This window comes from Ananas comosus, linkage group 4 (genome assembly GCF_001540865.1).
Source record: "Ananas comosus cultivar F153 linkage group 4, ASM154086v1, whole genome shotgun sequence".
In the NCBI taxonomy this organism is placed as follows: Eukaryota; Viridiplantae; Streptophyta; class Magnoliopsida; order Poales; family Bromeliaceae; genus Ananas; species Ananas comosus.
Genome location: NC_033624.1, coordinates 5304655 through 5321351, shown reverse-complemented (window position 1 = coordinate 5321351; position 16697 = coordinate 5304655). Strand labels below are relative to the sequence as shown.

Sequence of the window (16697 nt, the reverse complement as noted above, 5' to 3'; positions counted from 1 at the left end):
GGAGCCGGAGACGGTGATGAGGGAGGCCTATCCCTACCTGTTTGACGTGCCGAGCTGAGGTATGCCTGAGTTTCGAGGACGAAACTTTTTGTAAGTGGGGGAGGATGTAGAGACCTGGAATTTTAGCTGAGGCTTGTCGACAGCTCTGGAGAGTGTCGGGACAAGTCCGGGTCGCGTTCGCGCGAAGTCGACGCCAAACGGGCCTTGTGGGAACTTGAGAGCAGCGTGTATCTTGAAGATCTGCGAAATAGCAGATTTTCAGTGAGCTGTATCGGTACAAATCTGGGTTTGTACCGGTACAAAGTGGAAGCAGGGTGCAAGTTGACTTTTTGGCCATCTTGTCACATCACCCCCCCTTTAACCCTTACCTTGGAGCAGAGAGAAGAGAGAGAGGGAAGCTTCTTCATGCTGCTGCTGCTGTGCTTCTTCTTCCTCTCCTTCTACTTCCCTTAGCAACCTAGAGTGTTGGAGGAGCTCAAGAGAAGCTCGAGCTTCGTCGACGACGCGCCGCGGAGCGGATCGAGCGAGTTTTCGACGAGGTGCTGCTCGCAGGGAGGGTTTGTCGAGGTGAGTGGCTCCTTGAGATCGCTTTTATGGCTTTAAACTTCTACGATTTTCAAACTGCACTGCTGCTGCTGCTGATTCCAGCGTCGACCCGCAGAGTTTTGACTCGTATTCCGCGCAGGAGCATCGGAACGTGACGCGACTTGATTCGTTGGAACCGAGACTTCGAGACAAATCCATAGGATCCTTACTTGCCCGATTTGGAGAAGGTTTGCTCTATCGAAATCCCTTTTTACTGAGTTGTTGTTTGCCGAGCAGACTCTGAAGTGCTGATTGCTGATTCCAGCATCGACCCGCCGTGTTTTACCTAGTTCTCTGTGTAGGAGTGTCGAAACGCGACGAAATTTGGCGTGCTAGATTCGCGACTTCGAGACGAAGATTCTGAGCCCAAGATTGCAATTTTTGGAGCAGGTTTGCCCTGTCGAACCCTAGTTTTACTAGACTGCTGTTTGCCGAGCAGATTTCAGAGATGCTGTTTCGCAGGTTCCAGCGTCGACGTTTCGTATTCTGACCCGTTCTCTGCGTAGGAGCGTCGGAATTCAGCGAAACCAGGGCCATTGGATTCGCGACTTCGAGACGAAGCTTCAGAACCCTTGTTTGCTGAATTTGGATAAGGTTAGCTTGGTCGGATTTAATGTTTTCTTCGCTGTTGTTTTCTGGGCAGATTTCGTGATTTTGAGTGTAATTGGGTTTACTTCTTCGCAGCAGGAGAACCGGGGACTTCGACGGACCAGCGAGGGATCAATTTGGATCCGGGCCACTTTCTTCGCTGCCAGGAGTTGCTTGAGAGGTGGGTTCATCGGTTTTTGCCTCTAAGTACATATTAGTCGACTTGTATGCTTTGTTCGTTGAACACTAAATGAGGTAGCTCAAATTCATGGATTAGTATATTAAAAACCTGAATTGGGAGCATGCTTAGTGAGTGATGATAATTGATACTTGTTGGACTTGGATTTGACTTAGGAGAAAACCCCGAATTGATCGTCATTTACATACACTGCCGGATTTAGCTCTAGGAGCCGTGTTGCATTGTATCGTCGTGGGCTTTGTGCGATGGATACCCAGGATAGTGTAGCTTGTGTTTGTGCTCGTGCTGGGACGCCGAGCTTATACTAGCTGAGTGTAGACTGTTACGGGGTGTCGGGCGCCGTCGGGGCAGGCGGTGGGCCCCAAAGTCGGTTTTGGTTACTTGGGTTTGGCTGGTTAGGGCCTGATTGAGCTCGACAGAGCTACGCTGCATACTCGGCTGGGTAGCTCCCCCGAGTGCCACTCCGGAGTTAGGCTTTGTGCTTTCGCGTCGGTGTCGGGTAGTGCAGGTTGGACTTGCTCTCCACTGAGGTTTAGAGTGGGGGTAGCTGTGCAGTCACAACCGGGCACGGGACGGGTGCGTTCACAGTCCCAGGGACGGGTGCGTTCACAGTCCCCTTCGGATTGGGTCTGGTTGACTTGAGTCTATAGGTGTTAGTTCTGGGCATGATAGCATAGCGACTTGTAGCTGTAGAGAGTTTCCAGCTTCATTTTCTTCTATCTTGCTTACCCTGTAGACTTAGTGGGTGGACCGATGTTGTTTAGGGCGGCACCCACTGAGGACTACTTGCTTTTATAGTAGTTCTCACGCCCTCTTTCTTCCACCGATGTTGCAGGGCCTTCTGTTTCGGCTGCTGCTCCTTCTGAGGCGGACCGCGGGAAAGGCGTGGCGAGTTAGAGCCTACCCTTCGAGTACAGTGCTAGAGGACTCCCGCTGCAGGTAGTGACAGTTTTTGTTCGGGCGCTTTTGTACATACAGTTGAACTCGCTGGAGCGAGTAGTGTTCTTTTGTATCCGTGGCTGATGTAGGTATATTAAGTTTGTTATTTCTACCTGCTTGTTTATAGTTTACTTCAGCTCTATACTACTGCTTGTAGTATTGTATGTTTATACAGGTTCAGCTACGCTTCGTATAATGGAGAAATTCTCTTGTATACGGCGGATTTGTCGGCGTGCCCGGGGGACTGTGCAGCCCGGGGCGTGACACCGCCGGTGCACCCACCGCCGAGCCGCCGCCAGTCGTGAGTGAGCCCCCTGCTCATAGCTAGCCATTAAGGCTGTTTTCATGCCATTTTCGGATCTTTCTCACTATTCTTGTGACCTGAGGCTTTTTCGACACCTTCAGAGGTTAGCACGGTGATCCCCGGTTAGTGCTAATCACAGTGCTCACCTTATCTGTGGTCGGCATGACTCGGATCTACGTGTTCGGCCTGGTTTGCTCCCTGTGCAATTGATTTTTTGAACTTCGGCTTGCTTCCGCGCTCTTCGCAGCGATCCACGGTGCTCTGAATAGCGAGCACGGCCCCCGCCTTGTAGAGACCTGTCAGCCAGTGTCTCGGCTGACCTCAGAAATACTTGGTAAGCGGTAACGAGCTATTAGACCATGCTATTTACATAAAATGTTGAAATTACTTACACTTTTGGGGGCTTTTATGTAAAATGCCACCCCACGGCTGCTGCGGGCAGCATGTATGCATGGTAGACGACCTCTAGACTGATCGTCCAAGGTCTGAAGCCCTTCGCGGAGATCGACTGTCGGTTTTGGTGTGTTTTTCGGCGAAATTTGCTGGCGGAACGCGATTTCGTTTCGGATTTCATCAGACGGTGTTGGAATACAATGGGTTTTGCCACTGAGCCTAGTTGGCTAGTCATCATCGTCATTCCAAGACTTCGGAGACGACGAGTGAGCGGCGGAGGGTTCCGATGTCGAAGTTGACACTTCCGGGAACCCGAATCAGAACGATTATCCGACGATAATTGTTTTGACGCGAGACCTTATGTTTGCTGCCAAGACGCCCAAAACGATGTGTTTTGAGATAGCGGGTGACTCGTAGCATGAATCGGCGAGTTTTGGGACACTTAGTGGGTCTCGGCGGCGTTCCCGGTGTGATTTTCGGGACTTTCGGCAAGTGACGGCGATCAGATTTGGGAAACCGATCCCGTGGGTATGTGTGGGGTTGTGAGTTGTGTATTTTGAATCTGTGGGTTGGACGCTCACCTGGTGGACCCTTCGTAGGTTCAATTGACAATTTGGTCTAATTCGGAAACAGGCGCAACATCGATACAGGTGGGTACTTCGATCCGAAGTCGGTTTAGTGGTGCACGCTTGATGACGTTCCCTCCACCCTCTCTCTTCATGTTTCTCACATTATTCATGTCTGTTAAGCCTAGCACCATTTGACTTCAGTACATGTTACTCTACTCGGTTATATCTCTGTACTCGACTATCATGATTTAGGAGTAGAGTGGTTGATGATTATCTCTGTGCATGATATGACATCATTGTGTCCTAGTTGGTCGGTTTGAGATTCTGGTTGATGACCTATTCGCACATCCTGAGGTGTTGATTGTTGGTTACTTGCCGACGACTATTGATCATATTTGCATTGATTGTTATTGCTCGTACGCATTTCACGTACACCAGCGGTTTGGCTACCGCAACGGTGTTCTTTTTCGGAAAAGTGGTCGGACTTTCGACCTGTGAGCCCAGCGGTCCACTGCTAGGGTTATATGCTATTTAGAGTGGCGTGGCACTTGTTTGAGATCCTTGGACCGACATTGTAAGGACTGAGATTTTGCAATATAGCTAAACTCTTTGTTGACGATATTTTTTTGTGTAGTTTGTTTTCACAAATATAGATTTTAATTAGTCTTAATTTTTTTTTAAAAAAAATTCTAGTATATATATAGTTTGCTCCCCATCATATATTACCCGATATTATGATGTGCATGCTTTTCTCAAATTTGGTAGGGTTTACAGTGGAGTAGATACTAGAACTTGTTGAATTTAAAAGTTCAAAATTATTATTTTTTGATATTTAAAATTTTTAAAAATAATAATTGTTTTATATTATTTTATTTACCAGCAGATCAGAAAGTCACTAGACTCTTAATTTTTTTTTAAAATTTTTTATTTGATTTAAGTTTATGTCTTGAGTCATAATTCAAGCTAAATTTCAACTCTTAATAAGGACTCATTGAACTTTTGAATTTTATGCTTATACACTACTTTTAGTTTCTTGGTTCTTTTTATTTTCTTTTCTTAGTTTTTATTTTATTTTTTTAAATCCCAATGGTTCCGACGTACACGTAACAACGCAACAAGAAAAGAATTGTGTCACACCAATGAAATAAATTTATTGTTAGAGGAGGATATATTTTTTCATTCTAATGCACGAAAATAAATAATAAAATCTAAAGATAAAGATTCATTCTATTATTCAACCTTGAAATTTAATTACCATAACGAGAAGAAAAGAAATAGGCTTCTTTGTATTCTCAAATTTTAGAAAGTAATGTGCAAAATATGCCATTAAATAAATATTCAATAAGTAGGTAGTTTTATTTGTGCATGAAAGCTTATTTTAAGTTTTTTATTTTTTGGTTATAAAACAAACATCTCGAATATAAGATTTTAAGTAATTCGTGGTCTATTGCGTGTAGAAATTTTGCTTATAAAAATAAGAAAAGAGCAATAAGGACAAGGGGCCTACGATGGTGGGCCGCCAAATTTCTGAAGTGTTGAAAATTTTAGATTTTTTTTTTTCCGAAGTAATATGCAAAATGCTTTTTTTTTCTTTTTTTTTTTGAGAGATAGGTAGCACGTTATTCGCTTCGTTTTATTTCATTTAGAAATAAACTTATCAACTTTTGACTATAAATTTTACACTCTCATCGTGCAAGAGTTTAGATAATTCTAATTTTTAGTATTAAAAAAACTAAAAAGTGATATAATAATACTATTTGTACACTTAAAAATAAATATAAATTTTACATCTTGTCAATCTAAATTTTATAAAATTTTAGTATTTTTTAGTCCTAAAAAAATAAAGCCGGATAAAACTGGTGTAAAAATATTAGCACTTTGATGAAGCGAGATGAGGTTTACATTTTAAAAAGTAGGATAAACTTTAAATATCATTTTTATGATTTCGCACTTTCTTACTTTAGTATTCTGTGGTTTAAAGTGTATTAAGTTAGTATCTTGTGGTTTCATTTTTATCTTTTCATCGGATTTTTCATTAATATTTTATTAAATTATATACAAAAAAACTTCGGGGTAAAGGTTTAACTTTGTCACTAATTTAATGAAAAAAATTCGTGGAATCGATAATAAAAAGATAAAAATGAAACCACATGGCAGTAAATTGATATACTTTAAACTATAGAGTAATAAACGAGAAAGTGTGGAATCACTGGGGTGATATTTGAAGTTTTTCTAGAAAATATTTATAAAAGTGAGCATAATTCTATTTGTGTGCTTAAAAAAAGTAAGTATAAATTTTATATTCTATTTATTAAAAATAAGATATTTTTTGTACTAATTAATTTTATTACTTATTATTAAATATATTAAAATAATATAAAATAAAATCTACCGGTGTTTGATTAGGAGATAGGGATAGGTCCTTATTCCCCTTTATATCAAAATGCTAATTTTTTATCCGAGAATAGTAATTCTCGGTTATCCTAATCAACCCTTTCATTTTCTATATAAAATTACCTAATATTTTTCTTATCCTCGGAAACAACCCAATTTTTATCCAAACGCTATTTTTTTTATTTTTATATTTATATTTATTTCTATAATAATTAGTTCTTACTTATACCCGAATAAGACGGTTTAAAAAACTCTCGAACGGGTGGATGTAAGATATTCGTCCGTTGCGTGTAGCATTTCTTGGTCCAAAATGATGACTTATAATAAGGGAAAACTTCAAAAAGTGGGGTGAATATTTTTCCTCTAATAAAGTGGGGTGAATATTTTTCCTCTGCTGTCACTTTTCCAGTGGACTAGGATGCTGGGGCATCGCAGAGTCAGTCAATCCCTGCGGGTCTTCTTCTGTGCTCTACTTATACTAGTCTCCTCCTCCTCTGTAGACTGCAGCCTCACTTTTTTTTTTTTTTTTTTGTGTTTTTTTTTCTTACTTCTCTAATCTCAGCGATGTGAGCAACGAGAACACGATCTCATACCAAGAATAATTTATTATCATTCTCGAGCACAAGACCATCTTATTAGTATTCATCTTGATCTTTTAATAATACCATGTATACTCCCAAGATCTTGTTCTTATCCCTTTCCCAATTCCTCCTCCTCCTCCTTCATCTTCACCTTCTTCTTCCCCCGGCTGCCGCCGACGACCCTCTCTACCAGATATGCGGCAACAATGGCAACTACACGGCGAACAGCACGTACCAGTCCAACCTCAACCTCATCCTCTCCTCCCTCGCCGCCAACGCCTCCGCCGGCGGCGCCGGGTTCTCCGAAGGGACCGCCGGCCAGACCCCCAACCAGGTCTCCGGCCTCGCCCTCTGCCGCGGCGACGTCAACGCCTCCGCCTGCGGCTCCTGCCTCCGCCTCGGCGCCTCCGACGTCCTCAACCTCTGCCCCTACAACAAGGACGCCGTCATCTGGTAACTATCTTTCTAGGCTAAATTATATTATGCGGCGTGTACTTTTGATTTACTCAAGAAGCATGTAGGATTTGGGATATGAAGAGTGTGATGAGATGAGATGCTTAATATACTACCACCATATTCATCTTTTTTGAGTTAATTTTTTTCAAAATATAATAAATTATCGTATAAGTGAAATATATGATTCTACCAAATCATAAACGCCGAGACATTTCAAGCAGCGAAAGTCAAACTCATTACTTCCCATCACACAAAAAAAAAATTTCATATCGAATAAGTTACTATTGAAATCTTATTCTGACCTCCCAAACTGTGCCTTATGTTCTCTTTGGATGTCGGAATAAGTTAACAAGTTGTAACCCAAGACGTAACTTGTTTGATGTGAGTCTTCTATATTGTGATTGGAAGCTATAAGTTTGATTTTTTATTCTTAAAGATTTTGGAGTTGGAGTCTATGATTTTCTTTGATAGCATATTTTACCTCTGAGGTGAGTTATCTTATTTCAAAGAAAAAGAAGGGAACTGATGGTCGAATATGGAATGCCATTCTACACACTAGATCCTAGCTACTTATCACCTATCAAATGCTAAAAAGACTTTTTATATGCTGAACAACTTGTTCGTGCATTTAAATAGGCCCTTAACCTTTTTTGGATTTTGAATTAGTTGTCTAGTACGAAAATTTTCTTTTGTTATTAACATATTGTAAGTAAGGAGCTTTTTTAGCTCTTTGGAAGACCTTAGGAGCCGTGATTTGTTGGGATAGCAAATTTCACATGTGATGGTTTATTTTATTCCAAATAAATGACTTTGAAGATGAATATGGTATACCTTTATAGACATTTGATCATACTTCTTATCTACTAATTATTGAGTAAACAGTAGAGACAAACAAGATGCTCCATGTATCCAAATGGACCCTTAACTACTTTATGTTTATATAAAAAAATTATGGTTTTGTTCGTTTTTTTTCTTTCTTTTTTCAAATAAAATTTTTATATGAAAGATTATAGTAGTGAATGGTGGATTGGGTTTCGTTTCTTTACCTTTCAACAAAAGTAACTTTTTTTTTTTTTTTTTCATAGCAAGAATTTGCGTTAAAGAAGAAAAGGGAAACAATAGCAAACAATGCCAAACATTTGTTTACTTTTGTGAAAAATTATCTTTTTCCTAGGTTGTTTGAAACACTAACAACCACTTCCTACTATCTATGGTTGATTGTTACTGTGGGACTATTCTAAAGATTGGGTTTGAACCCCATTCATGCCTTGCTACAAAATTGGGTTGGGGGCAGAATCTTATGGTAAAGGCCCGCAGACAACTTTTATTTTTTTTTTTGAGATATACTAAAAAACATGTTATGGACTAATGAATCATCTATGTGAGAGTATCAGGATGGTAGCGGAACATTCTATGGATTTTAGATTACTACTGCTTGATTAGATGATATCTTGCTATCTCTGGCCTGATCTCAGTACCAATTATTTTCATAGGTACGATGACTGCCTCATCCGCTACTCTAACTTGCACTTCCTCACCTCCACGGACAACTCGCTGCAAGAGATCTTGTATAACATCTACAATATCACCTACAAACCCCATGTATTTGATGAAATGACTGCATGGTTGATCAATAGAACAGCCGACTGGGCAGCACACAACACAAAGAGTAGGTTTGCGACGGCGGAGGCAAACTACACAGCCGATATACCGTTATACGGGTAAAAGATTTAGCTATTAGAGAAAGGTTTTCAGATAAAGAATATTTGGCTGGAGGTAAGTATATGGAAATGAAAAAGTGAACTTCTAGGAACTTGACTTTACATCTCCTTAGGAGGAAGTTAGCTTCTTAGAAGTGAGCTTTGTGTCATTAATTTCATTTGCACTTTAGTTAACCAAACAAATTGTAGTTACACCAGTTTGGAACTACGTCATTGCTTACCTCCAGTGTTATTTTATCTTGTAATAGATCCGAGAATTTTAAGACCTATGATTTCAGTATCTAATCTTTTATATTTTTTTGCTTTTGGTATCTCTTCTGTAGGTTTTGTCAAAACTTAATGGTTTCATAAAAAGTGCCACTTTTAGAATATCTCATCAAAACGGCTCCAAACACCATTTAGTTTTGATGTTGTTGTGGAATAAACATTTATGATAATTTAGGCACCAAAATTAGAACAGATTACAAAGTGACCTATAGTTCAGTTAGTGTCTATACAATTTTATTCCAGAATCAAGACTTTTGATAGGCCTAAGATGTTGACGTTGAATTTACTTAGTGAAATTTAGTAATCTCACTTAAGCAGTGAATGGGTCCATTAGGATTTGAACCAAGGTTTCGAGTGCTGGCCCGTGCTGTACCATGCCCCCAAGAAGAGGGCATGGTACAAAGGGGGTCTTGTAGGACCCCCCTGTGTCTCACGTGATACCCCCTAGTTATCTAATGATTCTAATCTTATCTATTCAGGAATCTAATCTAATCCAATCTAGATTTACTTAATCTAATCTATAAAATCTCATCAAATGTAATCTAATCTAGAATCTAATATACCATATATTTATATTTATCTTATTCTAATTTATAATTACGAAACGTAATCAAATCTAATCTAGAATAATCTATTAGAGAACTAAATATAGTAGAATATAACTAATTAAATTCGATTTACGTAATTCCAAATTACCTAAATTAATCTAACCTAGTTTAAAAGTTCTAACCTAAAATTATCTTATTTAATCTTATATTGAATCTAATCTAATCTATTTTATATTTAAGTTTCCTAATATGATTTAGTCTAATCTAATCTTATGAGCAAGCAAATGTAATTTAAAATTACTTAAGCTGTTTCTATTCTAATCTAGAATTTGTAAATTAGCATAAATATAAAATATTTTTTTTTAAGAGATAAGTAGCATTCTACCCACTTCATTTATTTCGTTTTGAAATAAACTTAGCTGGAACTATGAATCAACTAGGATTTGAACTTGGGACCTCAGGTACCAACCACCAAGCTCTTTGCCACTTGCGCTAAGGACGGTCAGTAAATATAAAATATTTTTGATAATGTTATTAGATATATTAGAATATATAGTTGATTATAGTAGATTATATAGCCAATTTAATTTGACTATACCGGCAATATCTATATCAAAATTGCCAAATAAATCTTGTATCTGTAGATGACAATATGCTATATAATCCACCGCAACAATCTATGTGGAACTCTTTGTAAAGATGTAAATTTAAATAAGTATTATACTTGTGAATTTTATTATTGTATTTTAATTTTTATTCTCTATGAGGTATAGTTGTACTTTACATATAAAAAAGTTTATTACTATATTAATTGATAAGTGTCGTAAACTATACATAACTAATATTCATAATTATTTACTAAATCTTTCAAAATAATATTATAAGAGTATATTAGAACCAAAAAAACTAAAACAAGCCTATGCCAAAGCGTACCACTAGAGGTCGTGTGTATCCATTGATACGCTAACGTGCCACATGTTGGCACGGAAGCATGCTAGTGCTGTACCATGCCAGGTAACAATCGGTATGCCCCCGTGCCACGGCACTTTAATCCTTGATTTGAACTCTCAAGAGGTATAATCTCCTACTATGATACTATGTGAAACAACTTTTGTTTTTTTTTCTCTAAAAGCACAGGATATTAAATAAGAGAATGGTTCTTAATATCAAAATTCACAGGTTGGTGCAGTGTACACCAGATTTGACGCCAGTAGAGTGCTGGCAGTGTCTGCAAAACCTAATTAGCGAGATGCCCCAATATTTCTTAGGGAGAAAGGGCGGGCGAATTCTTGGAGTGAGGTGCAATCTCCGGTATGAAGTGTATTCATTCTTTGATGTGGCACACTCGCTAAGGCTTGTTCTTCCGGCAGTAAGTGCGCCAGCGCCTGCTCCTGTTGTACATACCCCAGTATTTGTTCCGGCTAGGGAAGAAGGTAAGGGGAAAAAAAGGTTTTGTTTTTTCAATTTGTTTCAGTATTTAAATACCCGTGAAAAATTGTTCATTTACATTTATGACCCCTTGAAAATGTGTATTTTCTTACGTACTTTAAAAGACCCTGGTTGCCTTTACAATACCCTTTAAGAACTTGGTTTCTTTCACAAATGTCCGTTCTTAAAAGATTTGTTCTTGTTTAAAATCAACTTCAACTCTCTAATTGAATGTTTATCCAATTTAAGGACAATGGGTCTTCTTGTGTGAAACGGGAAATTTGTGGGACGTAATGATAAATTCGGTTGTTGACATGTTATTTTCTAAAGTCCAGGAGGTAAGGTTGTCATCAACCAAAGACAAAGAGGAACAGGAAGTAGCAGATATCAGCAAGAACCATTTATTTCGATGTACAAAAAAAAAAAAAAAAAAAAAAAAAAGAGAAACGGAAAATAGATATAAGCAAATATTAGTAGTTTTGGCTATATTGTTCCCTGTAGGATAAGCAATAATTTTGCATCTCCCACATTTAGATGTTGGTTGATTTTAATAGAATTATCAGGAGAATAATTTATCTGGGGGAAAAGCAATTAGGAAAATGAAAGATCAAGAGAAGTTTAAGAAACTGTCAACAATAAGGAGCACTTCATTAGTATTCTGGTTTATAGGTATCACAAATATTAGAAAATGATATGTTCACTAGAAGCGAGTCTAACTTTAATCTTAAAGTTGCATATGTTTTTTTATTATGAACTTGTTGTAAACAAATTAATTAAGAAAGAGCAAACATGTGCTTGGAAAAATATGCTTTCGCTAGAATTATTGTTATCTTCATATTTCTCATGAGAATGATGTGATAAGGATAGAGTTTATTAAATTGTTGCCTACTAGTAGAAAAGTCAACACATCAGCCATTTTCACCCACTTATGTTGACTTCCAATTGTAATTTGACCCGCTGCATGATGCGGGAACTTGCTAAGATTCCTCCTTAAATTGATCCTTCCTTCCGTGACTCAACATGAAATTCAATAAAAAAAATCTTTAGTCCAAATCAGATCACTGTCACATGTCATTTCTCAAGACTACACTGCACACCGTATTGTTCCTGGTATCATCGATAGTCACTTCTATCACTCTCTTCTATTTCTCTCAGTCAATTCGTTGGAAGAAATAAATTCTCAAGTTCTCAACAAGGTAGAGCTGAAAAGATGAAGGTGGCATTAGTATATTAAACTGACTCAAGCACTTAACTGGTGGGATTCAAGTTGAATCTGAGGAAGAGCAGAATTCTAATCCAATTAGCTACAACTTATAAATGATGGTCTTCATCAGATCCAACCTATTGTTCTGAAGCTGAGTCTGAGTTTAATTATCTTTATTACGAGTTTTAGGATTATTCATTCATGATAAATCACATCTCATTTGCACCAAATTGGTTAGTTAGCATGCATGAGGCATATTATGTCCCTTTCCTAATTGTTTTTGCCCTGGTCCTAAGACATTGCATGATACCATGAAGTTGACATGGTGCTCAATTACATAGGCATTAATGTGGATGACACTTGGGTATTCCTAACCTTTCGCTTTTTTTTTGTTGTGTACTTATGCTCTTGTCACTGCTCTAGTCAAGTCAATGACAAAACAATATACGGTATCTGACTTTTCAATGGACTAAAACGACCAAACACCTCCCACTCCGTGACACTTACAGATTAGCCAACTCACCCACCAATCACTTTCGTGAACTTCTTATATGTTAAATTACAGGAGAGTAGCTTGATAACTGGGAAGAGAGGCCCATAGAAACTGAAGCACTCTTGCAATGAAAGTTTGAAGTACTTGTACACGAAATACTAGGTTCATAAGATACAAAATAAATGGAAATTTCATATATCAGCCAATATGCTAGTCAACCATCCCAAAATTAGTAGCAAAGTTTGACCTGCATGAACAGAAGGTTCAAGTTCTTTATGATGTTTCGAAGTAATGCTAACTAATTTATCGTGAAGTATTACATACGACTTTAGTGGTAATTATTTTCTCTTGGACTTTTTGGTGGCCATCCTCCACCAAGTTACTTTATTAATGTTAGACTAACAACATTTTTAGTTGAGTTGTCATAATTGGAATGAGTCAATGACATGAGAGAAATTCTCCCATCCTTGTACCCATGGGGATCCCTGTAGAAATGACACGCAGCGAGAATGGTTCGATAACCTCTAAGGAGGGTAAAACAATGGAAGAGAAAAGAAACTGACTTATTTTATTTGATGCATATCATTGCCTTTTTACTAGGCTGATAGCACAAAACAGAGCACTTACACAATATCCATTTCCACAGCTAATATTAAGCAATAAGTTCACTAACCTATAATTCCTAAAAACTAGGATTAGCTTAACAAATCCTAAGGACTCGATAACAGAATAACAAATAAACAGCAATATGGTAACAATACGCAATACTTGGTCACAAGGCAACCCACATGCTGGTGTTGTTTTATTCAATACTCCCCCTCAACACCAGCTTCTACTCTTTTTACCATACCGAGCTGATGACATAAACTTTCGAACTTGTTGCTAGTCAAGCTTTTTGTAAACAGATCTGCAGCTTGGTCTTCTGTTCTGACATGTTCCAACTTAATTTCTTCTTGCAAGACTTTCTCTCTGATAAAATGATAATGCACCTCCACATGCTTAGTTCTTGCATGAAAAACTGGATTCTCCGCCAAACGTATTGCCGACAAGTTGTCACAATACAAAGAGATACCATACTCTGTTGGCTGATGCAAGTCTTCCAATAATCGCATAAGCCAAGTGCTTTCTTGAGCTGCCATTGCTGCTGCTCGGTACTCTGCTTCAGTGGTTGATAAAGACACTGTTGGTTGTCTTTTGCTACACCAAGAAATTGCTCCGAACCCAAGCATGAAAACATACCCGGTAGTTGAACGTCGAGTATCATGGTCGCCTGCATAGTCAGCATCACAATAGCCAACTAGTCTGCAATCCGCACCTTTCTTGTACATAATACCATACCCAAGCGTACTCTTCACATACCTCAAGATTCGACGAAAAGATTCCAAATGAGTTTTCTTTGGACTTTGCATGTAGCGACTCATCACACCAACTGCAAAAGAAATATCTGGTCTTGTTAAAGTTAAGTAGATAAGACTACCCACCAACTGCCGGTACATGGTAGCATCTTCTAAATCTTTCCCTTCATGAGCACACATTGTGGCGTTTGGCTCCATCGGTGTCGAAATTGGCTTGCATTTAAGCATTACAAACTTCTTCAACAAATCTTTAGAATACTTTTGTTGATGGAGAAATATTCCTTCCTTAGTACAGTCAATCTCTAAACCAAGAAAATGCTTGAGCTTTCCAAGTTCTTTCATCTGAAAGCGAACTGACAAATTCTCCTTGGTTTGGAGAATTTCTTCTTCACAATCGCCCGTGATGATTAAATCATCCACATACACCAGCAAAATAGCTAGCTTCCCTCCTTTAGTTTTGACAAACACGTTAGAATCCGCAGATGTCATAGAAAAATCGCTATGAGTGAGAAATTCGGCAATCTTACCATACCAAGCCCTCAGTGCCTGTTTTAATCCATAGAGAGCCTTCCGGAGCTTACACACATACTCAGGATGGTCTTGACTTTGAAAGCCCATCGGTTGGCTTATGTAGATCTCCCGATCTAGCTCCCCATGCAAAAATGCATTCTTCACGTCCATTTGCCACAAGTTCCAACTTTTGCTAGCTGCAAGTGCTAGTAAGACTCGTACAGTTGTAAACTTTGCAACTGGACTAAACGTTTCATCATAGTCTAGTCCATATTGTTGAGAGAACCCTCGGGCGACCAGACGAGCCTTGTGCCTTTCTATTGATCCATCTGTGCGACGCTTTATTTTGTACGCCCATTTGCAAGAAATAGGTTTCACATCTCTTGGCTTTGATACGAGTTCCCAAGTCTAATTTTGCTTTAATGCAGCAATTTCCTCTTCCATAGCTTTAATCCATTCCGGACTCTGGGATGCTTCCTCAAATGTCTCTGGTTCTTTTGCATCTGCTTCTTCTACTATGGCGGCATTGGCATACTTGGGATTTGGCTTTCTGGCTCTTGTTGATCTTCTAAGTGCAGTTGGTGTACTTGGCTCGCCTTCTTCACTTGGCCTTTGGTATACACTTGTTTGCCAAGGAGTTTGAGCTATGCCTTCTTCAACATCTCCACCATCGTCTGCAACCTCTGTTTCACCTGAACTTAACTGAGATTGAGAAATTTTTAATTCTTCCTTAAAAATATCTGAGTCTGAGAGTACTTCCTTGTTTGAGGACCACCATGAGGAAGCTTCATCAAACACCACATTCCGAGATGTGTAGCACTTCCCGGTTGTTGGATCGCAACATCGCCAACCTTTCCTTTGATTGTCGTATCCTACAAAGATACACCAAACAGCCTTTTTTTCCATCTTGCTACGTAAATGGTCAGGTACAAATACATAGCATACACATCCAAAAACTCGAAAATGACCAACAGCAGGTTTCATGTTCCATATTTTTTCAAATGGTGAAAGAAAGTATAACCTTTGTTGAGGAAGCCTATTGGTCACGAAGGCCGCAGTCTTCATCGCTTCCGCCCAAAATCGTCCCGGGACATTCTTTGCATGAAGCATACTTCGACATACTTCTGCCAGATGCCTGTTCTTCCTTTCTGCTACCCCATTTTGCTGCGGAGTGTTGGCACATGTGAATTGATGGCGTATTCTGCATTCCCGAAGGAAGTTTGAGAACTCATGTGAGGTGTACTCTCCCCCGTTGTCGGTGCGTAAGCAACGAATTCTTTTACCAACCTCCGCTTCCGCTACCTTCTTGAACTGTTTGAACTTTGAAAAAGTTTCAGATTTTTCTTTCATAAAATAAACCCATACGTACCTCGAGAAGTCGTCAATGAAGATCACCATGTACTTCATCCCACTAATGGAGGCTTGCTTAATTGGTCCAAACACATCAGAGTGAATCAACTCTAATGGTTCCTTCGCTTTAAATTTGGACTTTTCGTACGGCAACTGATGCGCTTTCCCATATTGACAGCCCGCACATATACTGTTTGTTCTCACTTCGAGTTGTGGAAGTCCCTTTAACATCGACTTCTTCATCATCACATCTAGCTTGGAATAGCTAACATGACTTAGCCGCATGTGCCACAAGTCTGCTGTCTCGTTCCTTCTCGTCTTGTCTATATATGCTGTTTCCGTAGACATCACGTAGACTGACTCCAATCTTTGTCCCTTCATTGCCAGCTCTTCTGTGATCTCAAGGTCCCGATATATCCTTACATCTTGTGGACCAAACAGAACAAAATGGCCAGAAGAGGTTAATTGTGCTACCGAGAGAAGATTTTTCTTCATACCTGGAACATGATAGACATTTTGGAGTGGCACCTCGATATCAGTGCATTGGGGAGAGACTACCGTGCTACCGATGTGAGCTATCGGTAACTTTGAGTTATTTGCCGTCACCACCACCCGACTTCCCTTGTACTCTGACAAGTTCTGCAGCTTCTCTATATCGCCAGTCATATGGTTTGAGCAACCTGAGTCAATGATCCAATCATCCTCATAATTGATTTGATTTGAGTGTTGTTGCTGCAAGGGCTAGCTCCTCTTTTTCCATAGCAAAGAGAGCCTCAGCATCCCATTCGTCTTCACTTTTGGAAGTAGCAGCGT

The 16697-nt window shown here is 39.1% G+C and overlaps 1 protein-coding gene and 1 long non-coding RNA gene across 7 annotated transcripts in view; both read left to right on the top strand.

Moving 5' to 3' along the window:
• LOC109709470 lies at nt 385-2405 on the top strand. Of its 5 annotated transcripts, none has more exons than XR_002216119.1 (6): nt 385-567; nt 686-773; nt 851-975; nt 1048-1179; nt 1270-1354; nt 2208-2405. It is a non-coding gene; the product is annotated as an uncharacterized LOC109709470 (long non-coding RNA). The 5 variants fall into 5 exon arrangements; XR_002216122.1 differs by having other exon boundaries at nt 662-773; nt 876-975; XR_002216118.1 differs by having other exon boundaries at nt 686-975.
• Nucleotides 6457-16697, top strand: part of LOC109709467 (cysteine-rich receptor-like protein kinase 6) — a 26233-nt gene continuing 15992 nt past the window's right edge. The window contains exons 1-3 of one of the 2 annotated variants that reach the window (XM_020231726.1): nt 6457-7005; nt 8502-8729; nt 10724-10977. In XM_020231726.1, the coding sequence (XP_020087315.1) occupies nt 6638-7005; nt 8502-8729; nt 10724-10977 (850 nt within the window). In that variant the 5' untranslated portion in view covers nt 6457-6637. The remainder of the gene's footprint in view (nt 7006-8501; nt 8730-10723; nt 10978-16697) is intronic. The other variant, XM_020231725.1, reaches the window with a different exon arrangement.